The sequence below is a fragment of the Mus caroli genome, unplaced genomic scaffold (assembly GCF_978045245.1).
Source record: "Mus caroli unplaced genomic scaffold, Mus_caroli_1 scaffold_14, whole genome shotgun sequence".
Lineage (NCBI taxonomy): Eukaryota > Metazoa > Chordata > Mammalia > Rodentia > Muridae > Mus > Mus caroli.
The window spans coordinates 99,700,056-99,713,846 of record NW_028227269.1 but is presented as its reverse complement, the minus strand read 5'-3'; the positions used below and the strand labels follow the sequence as shown (position 1 = coordinate 99,713,846).

Here is a 13,791-nt window from a genome sequence, read left to right as displayed (position 1 = left end):
CATGAAGACATCCAATTAGACCAGCACCATTTGTTGAAGATGTTCTCCCTTTTCTGTTGTATGGTTTTGGCTTCATTCTCAAAAATCAAGTGTCTATAGGCATGTGAGTTAATTTCTATGTCTTTGATTCGATTCTGTTCATCTTCATGTCTGTTTTTATACCAATACCAATACTATGCAGTTTTTTGGTTTTTCGAGACAGGGTTTCTCTGTGTAGCCCTGGCTGTCCTGGAATTCACTTTGTAGACCAGGCTGGCCTCAAACTCAGAAATCCGCCTGCCTCTGCCTCCAGAGCGCTGGGATTAAAGGCGTGTGCCACCACGCCCGGTGCTATGCAGTTTTTAAATTTAATTTTTTATTTATTTATATTCCAAATGTTGTTCCCCTTCCTGATCCTTCCTCCAAGAATTTTTTACCCTGTCCCCTCTTCCCTTTGCCTCTAAGTGGATATTCCCCTCCACTCCACTCTCCCTCATTCACCCACACACATCACACACACACACACACACACTGCATGCCCATTCCTTGGGGCATCAAGGCTTTTTAGGATTAGACACATCTTCTCCCCCTGAGGCCACACAAGGGAGTTCTCTGATACATATGCATCTGGGGCCATGGACCAGCTTATGTATGCTGTTTGTTTGGTGGATTAGTCTCTGGGAGCTCCCAGAGTTCCAAGTCAGTTGATAGTTTTGGTCTTCCTATGCAGTTGCCATCCCTTTCAGCTCCTTCAATCCTTCCCCTAACTCTTCCATAGGGGCCCTGACCTCAATCCAATGGTTGTCTGTAACTATCTAAATCTGTCTTGTTAGCCGCTGGTAGAGCCTCTCAGAGAATACCCATGCTAATCTGTCTGCAAGTACACACTGGGAGATAGCCATTTTCACTATGTTAATTCTACTGATCTATGAGCATGGAAGATCTTTCTATCTTCTGATGTCTTCTTCAATTTCTTTCTTCAGAGACTTGAAGTTCTTGTCATACAAATCTTTCACTTGCTTAGTTGGAGTTACAGCAAAATATTCTATGTTATTTGTGGCTACTGTGAAGGGTATTGTCTCCCTAACTTCTTTCTCAGACCATATGTCACTTATGTAAAGGAGGGCTATTGATTTCTTTGAGTTAATTTTGTATCCAGCTACTTTGCTGAAGGTGTTTATCAGCTGTAGGGGTTCTCTGGTGGAAATTGTGGGGCTTACTTACATGTACTATCATATTATTTGTGACTAGCAATACTTAAGACTTCATTTTGAATATGTATTCCTTTGACCTTCTTTAGTTGTCTTATTTCTCTAGCTAGGACTTCAAGTACTATGTTGATCAGATAGGGAGAGAGTGGCCAGCCTGGTCTTGTCCCTGATTTTACTGAAATTGCTTTAAGTTTTGTCATTTGTTTTGATGTTGGCTATCTGCTTGTTGTATATTGCCTTTAATATGTTTAGACATGGGACTTGCATTCCTGAACTCTCCAAGACTTTTACAATGAAGTAGTATACAATTTGTCAAAGGCTTTTCAATATCTAATGAGAAGATCTTGTGACTTTTTTTTTTTCAGTTTGTTTATATGGTAGATTGTGTTGATGCGTTTTCATATAGTGGAGCACTCCTGCATCCTTGGGATGAAGCTTTACTGATTATATTGGATGGTGTCTTTGATGTGTTATTGGATTCAGTTTGAGAGTATTTTATTGAATATTTTTGCATCATTGTTCATAAGGGAAGCTGGTCTGAAATTCTCTTTCTTTGTGGAATCTTTGTATGGTTTAGGTATCAGGGTAACTGTGGCCTCATGGAATGAGTTTGGCAATGTTTTTTATGTTTATATTTTATGAAATATTTTGGAAGTGTTGGTATTAGCTCTTCTTTGAAATTCTGTTAGAATTTTGTGCTAAAACCATCTGACCTAGTGATTTTTTTTGTTTGGAAGACTTAATGACTGCTTCTATTTCCTTAGGGGTTATCAGACTACTTAGTTTACCTGATAATGATTTAACCTAGGTAAGTGGTATCTTTCTAGATAATTATCTACTTTATTTAGATTTTACAAATTTGTGAAGTATAGGCTTTTGAAAGAAGACCTAATGTTTTTTCTTTTTTAATTCTTAGTTTCTGTTTTTGTCTCCATTTTCATTTCTGTTTTTGTTAATTTCAGTAATGTCTTTTTGTTTTTTATTTAGTTTGGCTAAGAGTTTTCTATATTGTTAATTTTCTCAAAGAACTAGCTCTTGGTTTTGTTGATTCTTTGTACTGTCCCTTTTGTTTATAACTGATCAATTTCAGCTCCGAGTTTGCTTATTTCCTGTGAACTACTGCTTCTTCTAGAGTTTTCAGGTTTAATTTTAAATCATTACTATGAGACCTCGCCACATTCTTTATGAATGCACTTAGTGCTATGAACTTTCCTCTTAGCACTGCTTTCATTGTGTCCAATAAGTTCTGGTACATTGTGCCTTCATTTTCATTGTGTTCTAGAATGTCTTTTTTTAAAAAATATTTATTCTTTTTTTATTTATATGAGTACACTGCAGCTGTTTTCAGACACATACTCAAAGAGTACATTGGATCCTATTACACATGGTTGTGAGCCATCATGTGTTTGCTGGGAATTGAACTCAGGACCTCTGGCAGAGTAGTCAGTGCTCTTAATTGCTGAACCATCCCTCCAGCCCTAGAAAGTCTTTAATTCCTTTCTGTATTTCTTCCTTGACTGAGAGATCATTGAGTAGAGAGTTGTTCATTTTTCATGAGTTTATGGACATTCTGTTGTTGAATTACAGCTTGGTGATTGGATAGGCTACAAGGAGTTATTTCAGATGCAGATGCAGAGACCCACAACAAACCATAGAAGGAGCTTGGGGGAAAGGTTTTGAGAGCGTACAATATTGCCCTATTTCCTCTTCCACTGATGAGCCTCTCCATATCTCACTACATTGTATAATGATTCCCTCACTGTACCTCAATTCCATCTAGAGCCTGGCCCCAGAAAATGGGCTCTAGAGCATAAGAACTATATATTGCAGAAAACCCATTCCATACAGAACTGGTTATCACACACCCATTCCATGTAAGTGTTGAAACAATCTTTTATGTATTTTAAAAATAAGAAAATGTAATGTGAAGCTACTGACTGTCAGAAACTAGAATTATAATAGTATAATAATCATATAGCATTTGCACATTTAAAAAATATAAGTATGTTATATGAACATGTTTAATGGAACTAGGATTCAAAGATAATCAGTTATCATTGGTTATTATACAGACTTAAATTATGAGCTAACAGTTGTACTTGAGGTGAATCCAGGATTTCCCCTAATAAATTTCTTCAATGCCTTCAGTGGGTGGATGTTACGCAGTTGGAATACAAATGCTATAAAAATTAATATTCCTAGCACTACAGATGTTGCAACAGCTATTAGTGTGTGTCCTGGAAAAGGCAATGGAACTTCATCGACATAAATCTAAAAGTAAAAACAAAAGTGGATATGAAAACACTCGATCTCCACAACTAACCACACAGTAAAATTCCACCCATAATTCTGTGGACATTTAGCATCCCCTACCATCTACACTCTGATCTCTACCACACCCTGTCTAAGCCTTATCCAGCACACAAATACTGCCCCTGTTATCTTTATCCATAAGTTGGATTTGACAAGAGTTGTGTCATTTTCCCACTCATCTCATTTTGTACATCATGCATTTACTATACCTGAAATTCTTCATTTAAGTCACAAAAGCTGACTCCAGGAACCACAGACACCTTGAAGTGAAACAGTTCAGAGCCCTGTGGAACAAACACAGATGGTCATCCTCAACTAGTGTGTTCATTTCAACAAAAGCACCCAGGAGAGCCACTTCTATGAGAACACATCTATGAGAATGAAACTAAAACATAAAACTACTTGGCATTCATGAACACTTTGAATTACCACTAAATTTCTGTGGTTTTAATGTGTCTCTGCATTTCCCCCGTTTTCCACACTTACCTGGGCTCTGTGTATCCCTGAGATCCCTAGATAGTGGAAACTTTTCTGCTTACCTTTAGCCAGTTGATCTGGCCTATCTCTTTCAAAAAAAAAGTAAATTAATGTTCCAATCAATATTCTGATTCATTTAGAAATAAGAAACCAAGGGAAGTAAATAAAGATGTTCTATATACTTTAAAGCTGTTTTTTGTACCATTCATCAGCTTGTAATCTTTCAATCTTACTTTAGCATATATACTTTACTTTGAACTCTACATGGTAAAAATTATAATGCTGTCAACTTACCTGTATGGTTAGGTTGAGACCTAAAGGATTATACACTGGAGTCTTAAGCAGTGGCTCTAAGTAGTGCTTCATTTTCTTAACGTTTTCTGGCTCATTGTGTTCTGAAATACAGGGACTACATTTTAAGAACACTTATATTTTCATATCTTACTGTTACATGAAGTAAGGTACAACAAAATATTTTATCATGTGACATGACTAAGGAACTCATGCTCTCAGTTTTATTTGAGATGTATCTTTAGAGTTGTGTTTTCCCAAGATATTTCAATATAAACTAAAGAAGAACAGCTAAAAGAAGAAAAGAGACACCCAGAAGACAGTAATATATAACCACAGCATGGGCATGGACATCTCAAAGAGTTGCAGAAGATAAGACAAACTCAAGTATATGTATGGGTCAAGAGAGAATTATTTTTTTATTTTCAAATCATGTCTGGTACATAGGGTTGGTAATATGGTTTAGTGGTTAACAGCACTGGCTGTTCTTGTACAAGGCCTAGCTTTGATTCCCAATACCCATGTGGCAACTCACAACCATCTGCAACACCATTTCTAGGGGATCTGAATCTTGGCTTCTGAGGGTACCATGTGTGCAAGTGATGCCCAGACATACAGATAAAACACCCATATTCATCAAAAGTAGACATATTCTGGTACTGGGGAATTGAAGCCCAGTGCCTTTTTCATAATAGACAAGAACTCTACCACCAAACTACATACTCAGTTCTCTTCAGGTGGAATTAGCATAACTGCTTACATTGCTCCAATATGCTCCTCAATAAGCAGATGGCTTCATCTGATCTCTGCTAAAGACTGAGTTCTTTTTTTCTAGTCTCTGATTATAAGATACCAATCCTGACATGAATATACTTTTCATTTTTCATAGTGGTGGGCAAATGATTTGTCTAAGATGGAAGTAAACTTGCACAATATGATAACTAAATGGTTCTCCAAGAGAAGTAAATAGCTCTGTTGCTTAATACTTCATTTTTTCTAAATAAGTAAGCTGGTGTAGGTGTTGTAAACCACAGTAAGGTAATGGAGACAGGAGCTAAAGAAAGTAATTCAAGCTCTGACCGTCTTCTTAGCTAATTTCCCTTGGGAATTCTGTCACCACTGCTAACTCACTAGTTTAACTATCTGCTTTTAAAATGCTTACATATTTAAAAGTCAATTCTTCAAACCTGGTTAGAGACACCATAGAACCATAAAGACTAGGAATATTATGGAAAATGGAAGCTTTATTTTCTTTACTGGAGTTTTCACTTCAAGAAAGCATTAAATTGTCAAAGTAAGACTCATTGAACCAAGTATCTGCAAACTTAGTGAGTGATATAGTGGTGACTAATCAAATTTTGATTCAGTTCATCTACCCACTTCACCAGACCTCTCTGCCATCTTCCTGTCTTTTTGTGGTTCAACACTGGAATTGAACCTAGGACCTTGAGCATTCTAGGTAAACAGTCTACCATTGAGTTCCTGCCCCAGAAGTTAAAGTTATTTCTTCTCTCTCTCTCTCTCTCCTCTCTCTCTCTCTCTCTCTCTCTCTCTCTCTCTCTATATATATATATATATATATATATATATCTCCTCTCTCTCTCTCTCTCTCTCTCTATATATATATATATATATATATATATATATATATGCATATGCATGTATCTGCTGTCTGTCTATCCATCTATATTAATTATCTGAAAACATTCACACATAAATATGCAACTGAAAATTATATCTTTGGGGTAAAACTGAATTTAAATAAATTTCCTTTTGTGTTGTAAAATTTGCCTGTTTCTTTTTAGCTCTTTCACCACAAAATCCCCTTTCTCTCTCTCTCTCTCTTTTTCCTTCTTTTTGGAACAGTGTCTCACGTAGCCCAGGCTTCTCCTATCTCATTATAGAACTGAAACTGACCTTGAACTTCTGATTCTCCCTCCTTTACCTATCAAGTGCTGGGACTATAACTGTGTGTTACCACATTCAAGTAAAAAAAAAATCTTTGCGAAACTTTATGTATGTAATTAGAAACATATTCTACAGATTACCTGGAAACACTTAGAACATTTTGATAACTGCTATGATAGTGACTAATAAAGACATGCACAACTGGTACACAGCACAAACTCAGTCATCTTGCTACTAAACTACAACATGACTTTCAGATTCATTCATTTCTGGCAAATTATTTGCTAGATGTTTATTTTTTTAATTATTTTCGAATGTGGGTATAGTCATAGGACACCCTGCAGTTAGAGTTTCAGGTATTATGTGAGTTGCTTGACTTGAGTTCTCTACAAAAGCAGTATACTTCTTTAATACTGAGCAATATCTCTAGTCCTGATTTAATGTATAAAAAAAAAAATGTCCTTAGTCAATTAAATTCAGGGTACCAGATGCGATGAGAACCTAAAAGGACACGACAATGGTGAATATGAACATGCAAGTGACTCAACTCCTTTTCCAAATTCTACTGGGTATTTCTCATGTGAACAGGCTTTGCAATCCACTTGTGTTTGAAAACCACTAATAAGAGAGAGAAATCCATACTTAGTTGCCAGTTTTTCCTCATATTCACTTCAGTCATGGTAACTAAATACGGAGGTTCTGCGGAGATTTTATCTCTTTCATTGAGAATTTCCAAAACAACTGGGTATTGTGTGACTGGAAACTTGAAACGATGAACCTAAAATACAAATTACATGAATGCATATAAGAATGGAAAATTCAATACTATTATTTCTGCCCAGGAAATGAATGAAATGTTTGCAGAATCTTGGCTATTCTAAGTAGAATGCTTTTTAGGATCTTTGCCTTTCAGACACGGAAATGGTCCATCACAACCAAATCCATGAAAATTCCAAGTAATAAGATTCATAACTTTTAAAAACACTGAAGTTATTATACAAAGTGATAAGTGTAATTATGGAGTTTTCTTACACAAACATAATCTTATGTTTTATATATATATTGGATATATGTGTGTATATATATACACACACACATATTGGAATTATCTTCCCTGTCATTGTACATTGGGTTTTGTTTCACATCCTCTTCTCTGAAATCCCCTTGTTCTTCCCAGACAGAGTTTCCTTCTGCTTTTTTTTAAATTATTTTTTAATTAGGTATTTTCATTTACATTTCCAATGTTACCTAAAAATCCCCCCAAACCCTCCCCCCAACTCCCCTCCCCTCCCCCACTCTTACTTCTTGGCCCTGGCGTTACCCTGTACTGAGGCATATAAAGTTTGCAAGACCAATGGGCCTCTCTTTCCACTGATGGTCGACTAGGTCATCTTTTGATACATGTGAAACTAGAGACACGAGCTCCAGGGGTACTGGTTAGTTCATATTGTTGTTCCACCTATAGGGTTGCAGACCCCTTTAGCTCCTTGGGTACTTTCTCTAGCTCCTCCATTGGGGACCCTGTGATCCATCCAATAGCTGACTGTGAGCATCCACGTCTGTGTTTGCTAGGCCCCGGCATAACCTCACAAGAGACAGCTATATCAGGGTCCTTTCAGCAAAATCTTGCTAGTGTGTGCAATGGTGTCAGCATTTGGGAGCTGATTATGGGATGGATCCCTGGGTACGGCAGTCTCTAGATGGTCCATCCTTTCGTCTCAGCTCCAATCTTTGTCTCTGTAACTCCTTCCATGAGTGTTTTGTTCCCAATTCTAAGAAGGGGCAAAGTGTCCACACTTTCGTCTTCATTCTTCTTGAGTTTCATGTGTTTTGCAAATTGTATCTTGTATCTTGCGTATTCTAAGTTTCTGGGCTAATACACTTATCTGTGAGTACATATCACGTGAGTTCTTTTGTGATTGGGTTACCTCACTCAGGATGATGCCCTCCAGGTCTATCCATTTGCCTAGGAATTTCATAAGTTCATTCTTTTTAATAGCTGAGTAGTACTCCATTGTGTAAATGTACCACATTTTCTGTATCCATTCCTCTGTTGAGGGACATCTGGGTTCTTTCCAGCTTCTGGCTATTACAAATAAGGCTGCTATGAACATAGTTGAGCATGTGTCCTTCTTACTGGTTGGAACATCTTCTGGATATAAGCCCAGGAGAGGTATTGCGGGATCCTCCGGTAGTACTATGTCCAATTTTCTGAGGAACTGCCAGACTGATTTCCAGAGTGGTTGTACAAGCTTGCAACAATGGAGGAGTGTTCCTCTTTCTCTACATCCTTGCCAGCATCTGCTGTCACCTGAATTTTTGATCTTAGCCATTCTGACTGGTGTGAGGTGGAATCAGATAGGGGACTAATATCCAATATATATAAAGAACTCAAGAAGGTGGACTCCAGAAAATCAAATAACCCCATTAAAAAATGGAGCTCAGAGCCAAACAAAGAATTCTCACCTGCGGAATACTGAATGGCTGAGAAGCACCTGAAAAAATGTTCAGCATCCTTAATCATCAGGGAAATGCAAATCAAAACAACCCTGAGATTCCTTCTGCTTTTATGTCACATAAATTCTCTTATCTGTCTACCACAATTGAAGATGTTTTCCTCCTCTTGTGTAGTTGCTTTTCTACTTTCTACTCCCCCAATATAAATTTACGTGTAGAGTGTTTATATGAGGAAAAACAGTACTCCTTTCCTAAGCCTGACTTATTTCCCCTAACACAATGATCTGCAGTACCATCAAATGGTACTTTTCCTGCAAATATCATGATTTCACGTTTTGTTTTGTTTTCTTTTGTTTACTGCTGAAAAATACTCCTGGACAAATATTGCCTATCCATGGATATTTAAAATAGTTTCATTTCTTAGTGATTGTAAGTAATATAGCAATAAATATGGGTGAGAATAACTCTCTGTGGTATATTGACTAAGTCCTTAAGATGTATATCCAGAAGTGGCACAGCTAAATCGCACGAGAGAGCCAGTCTCCCAGGAGTGTTGCCATTCCTAATTTCACATGTGAGACCACTACTTTTGCTCCAATAACTGGCCAAAGAGGGACCCACAAGGAGTATACAGGGCACAGGAACTGCAGAGCAGTCAAGGACATGAACCTTCCAGTATCTATCAGCGCCCCTGAGCTAACCCTGTGACACAGTTCTCTACACTCAAATCCAATCAAGAGAGCTGGTCTCCCAGGAGTGATGACATACCTAAGAGCACAGGTTCACAGCCCAGAGGAGGGACAAGCTCCAGTCAGAGACAGAAAGACCAACTAAAACCAGAGATAACCATATGGAGAGAGGCAAATGCAAGAACATAAGCAACAGAAACCAAGGCTATTGGCATCATCAAAACCCAGTTCTTTCAAGACAGCAAGTCCAAGATACACCAACACACCAAAAAAGCAAGATTTGGATTTAAAAATCACATCTCATGATGATGATAGAGGACATCAATAAGGACATAACTCCCTTTAGAAAAATACTGGAGAACACAGGAAAACAGTAAGAAGCCGTTAAAGAGGAAACACAAAAATCCCTTAAATAATTACAGGAAAACACAACCAAACAGGTGAAGGAACCAAACAAAACCATCTATGCTCTAAAAATGGAATAGAAAACAATAAAGAAATCACAAACAGAGACAACCCTGGAGATAGAAAAGCTAGGAGAGAGATCAGGAGCCATAGATGCAAGTATCACCAACATAATACAAGAGATAGAAGAGAGAATCCCAGGTGCAAAAGATAAGTATAGAAAACATTTACACACCAGCCAAATAAAATGCAAAAGGCAAAAATCTCCTAACCCAAAACATCCAGGGAATACAGAACATAATTTGAAGACCAAACCTAGGGACAATAGGTATAGAAGAGAGTGAAGATTCCCAACTTAAAGGGCCAGTAAATATGTTCAACAAAATTAAAGAAGAAAACTTCCCTAACCTAAAGAAAGAGATGCCCATAAACTTACAAGAGGCCTACAGAACTCCAAATAGTTTGGACCAGAAAAGAAATTCCTCCTGTCACAAAATAGTCAAAATCCCAAGTGCACAAAACAAAGAATATTAAAAGCAGTAAGGGGGAAAGGTCAAGTAACATATAAAGGCAGACCTATTAGAATTACACCAGACTTCTCACCAGAGACTATAAAAGCCAGAAGATCCTGGGCAGATATTATACAGACCCTAAGAGAACACAAATGCCAGTCCAGACAACTATATAACCAGCAAAACTCTCAATTACCATAGATGGAAAAACAAAGATATTCCATGACAAAAACAAATTTACACAATATCTTTCCACCAATCCAGCACTACAAAGAATAATAAATGGAAAACTCCAACACAAGGCAGGAAACTATACCCTAGAAAAAGCAAGAAAATTATCTTGTAACAACTCCAAAAGAAGATTGCCACACAAACATAATTCCACCTCTAACAACAAAAACAACAGGAAACAACAATCACAATTCCATAATATCTCTTAACATATATGGACTCAATTCCCAAATTAAAAGGCATAGACTAACATACTGGATACATAAACAGGAGCCAGCATTTTGCTGTATACAGGATATGTATGTCAGTGACAAAGACAGACACTACCTCAGAGTAAAGGGCCAGATTTTTTTTCCAAGCAAATAGTTCCAAGAAATAAGCTGGAGTAGCCATTCTAATATTGAATAAAATTGACTTTCAACCAAAAGTTATCAAAAATGATAAGGAAGGACACTTCATATTCATCAAAGGGAAAATCTACCAAAAAGAATTCTCAATTCTGACCACCTATGCTCCAAATACAGGGACACCTACATTCATAAAAGAAACACTACTAAAGCTCAATGCATACATTGAATCTCATACAATAATAGTGGGAGACTTCAACACCCAACTCTCTTCCATAAGACAGATCCTGGAAACAGAAACTAAACAGAGACACAGTGAAACAAACAGAAGTTATAAACCAAATAGATTTAACAGATATCTATAGAACATTTCACCCTAAGGTGAATATATTATACCTTCTTCTCAGAACATCATGGTACCTTCTCCATAACTGACCATATAATCAGTCACAAAACAGGCCTCAACTGATACAAGAAGACAGAAATAATTCCATGCACCCTATCAGATCACCACGGAGTAATGCTGGTCTTCAATAACAACAAAAACAACAGAAAGTCCACATACCCATGGAAGCTGAACAACACCCTACTCAATGATAACTCTGCCAAGGAAGAAATACAGAGAGAAATTAAAGACTTTTTAGAGTTCAATGAAAGCTAAGGCACAACATTCCCAAACTTATGAAACACAATGAAAACAGTGATATGAGGAAAATGAATACCTCTGAGTGCCTCCAAAAAGAAACTGGAGAGAACATACACTAACAGCTTGATAGCACACCTGAAATCTCTAGAATAAAAAGAAGCAAACATTCCCAAGAGGAGTAGATGGCAGGAAACAAACTTGGGGCTGAAATCAACCAACTAGAAACAAAAAAACCTAACTATACGAAGACTCAACAAAGCTAGGAGGTGGTTCTTTGAGAAAATCAACAGTATAGATAAACCCTTAACTAATCAGAGGGCACAGAAACAGTTTCAAATTAACAAAATAAGAAATGAAAAGAGAGACATGATAACAGAAACCGAGGAAATTTAAAAAAAATTATCACATCATACTACAAAAGCTTATACTCAACAAAACTGGAAACTCTAGATGAAATAGACATTTTTAAAAATACAGATAGCAGGTAAGTAAGTTAAATCAAGATCCAATAAACCATCTAAACAGTCCTATAACATTTAAGAAATAGAGGTAGTCATTAAAAGCCTCCCAACCAAACACAGTGCAGGACCAGATGGTTTTCATGCAGAATTCTATCAGACCTTCAAAGAAGACCTAATTCCAATACTTCTCATACTATTTCATAAAAGAGAAACAGAAGGAACACTACCCAAATACAATCCATTAAGACACAATTACACTTATACCTAAACTACACAAAGACCCAACAAAGAGAACTTCAGACCAATTTCCCTTATGAATTTCAATGCAAAAATACTCAAAATTCTCACAAACCTAATCCAAGAACACAAAAAGGATCATCCATCATGATAAAGTAGGCTTCATCCTAGGGATGCAGGGATGGTTCAATATAAGGAAATCCATCAGCATAAACCACTATATAAACAAAATCAAAGAAAAAAATCCATGGTGGACTCCAGAAAATCAAATAACCCCATTTAAAAATGGGGCTCAGAGCTAAACAAAGAATTCTCACCTGAGGAATACAGAATGGCTGAGAAGCACCTGAAAAAATGTTCAACATCCTTAATCATCAGAGAAATGCAAATCAAAACAACCCTGAGATTCCATCTCACACCAGTCAGAATGGCTAAGATCAAAAATTCAGGTGACAGCAGATGCTGGTGAGGATGTGGAGAAAGAGGAACACTCCTCCATTGTTGGTGGGATTGCAAGTTTGTACAACCACTCTGGAAATCAGTCTGGCAGTTCCTCAGAAAATTGGACATAGTACTACTGGAGGATCCCGCAATACCTCTCCTGGGCATATATCCAGAAGATGTTCCAACCGGTAAGAAGGACACATGCTCAACTATGTTCATAGCAGCCTTATTTATAATAGCCAGAAGCTGGAAAGAACCCAGATGCCCCTCAACAGAGGAATGGATACAGAAAATGTGGTACATTTACACAATGGAGTACTACTCAGCTATTAAAAAGAATGAATTTATGAAATTCCTAGGCAAATGGTTGGACCTGGAGGCCATCATCCTGAGTGAGGTAACACCATCACAAAAGAACTCAAATGATATGTACTCACTGATAAGTGGATATTAGCCCAGAAACTTAGTATACTGAGATATAAGATACAATTGGCAAAACACATGAAACTGAAGAAGAACGAAAACCAAAGTGTGGACACTTTGCCCCTTCTTAGAATTGGAAACAATCACCCATGGAAGGAGTTACAGAGACAAAGTTTGGAGCTGAGACAAAAGGATGGACCATCTAGAGCCTGCCATACCCAGGGATCCATCCCATAATTAGCCTCCAAACGATGACACCATTGCATACACTAGCAAGATTTTGCTGAAAGGACCCTGATATAGCTGTCTCTTGTGAGACTATGCAGGGGCCTAGCAAACACATAAGTGGATGCTCACAGTCTGCTATTGGATGGATCACAGGGCCCCCCAATGGAGGAGCTAGAGAAAGTATCCAAGGAGCTAAAGGGATCTGCAACCCTATAGGTGGAACAACATTATGAACTATCCAGTACCCCGGAGCTCTTGACTCTAGCTGCATATGTATCAAAAGATGGCCTAGTCGGCCATCACTGGAAAGAGAGGCCCATTGGACACGCAAACTTTATATTGCCCCAGTACAGGGGAACGCCAGGGCCAAAAAATGGGAATGGGTGGGTAGGGAAGTGGGGGGGAGGGTATGGGGGACTTTTGGGATAACATTGGAAATGTAATTGAGGAAAATACGTAATAAAAAAATATTTAAAAAAATCTACATGATCATTTGATTAGATGCTGAGAAAGCCTTTGACAAAATACAACA

At 37.6% G+C, this 13,791-nt stretch overlaps 1 protein-coding gene across 2 annotated transcripts in view; it reads right to left on the bottom strand.

The window, feature by feature from the left end:
- Positions 1–3,215: 3,215 nt before the first annotated feature.
- Positions 3,216–13,791, bottom strand: part of Catsperb (catsper channel auxiliary subunit beta) — a 190,790-nt gene continuing 180,214 nt past the window's right edge. For both annotated transcript variants that reach the window (XM_085830158.1, XM_085830159.1), the window contains 4 exons: positions 6,822–6,957; positions 4,275–4,375; positions 3,713–3,787; positions 3,216–3,461 (listed from right to left, as the gene is read on the bottom strand). In XM_085830158.1, coding sequence (XP_085686284.1) covers positions 3,270–3,461; positions 3,713–3,787; positions 4,275–4,375; positions 6,822–6,957 — 504 coding nt within the window. In that variant the 3' untranslated portion in view covers positions 3,216–3,269. The remainder of the gene's footprint in view (positions 3,462–3,712; positions 3,788–4,274; positions 4,376–6,821; positions 6,958–13,791) is intronic.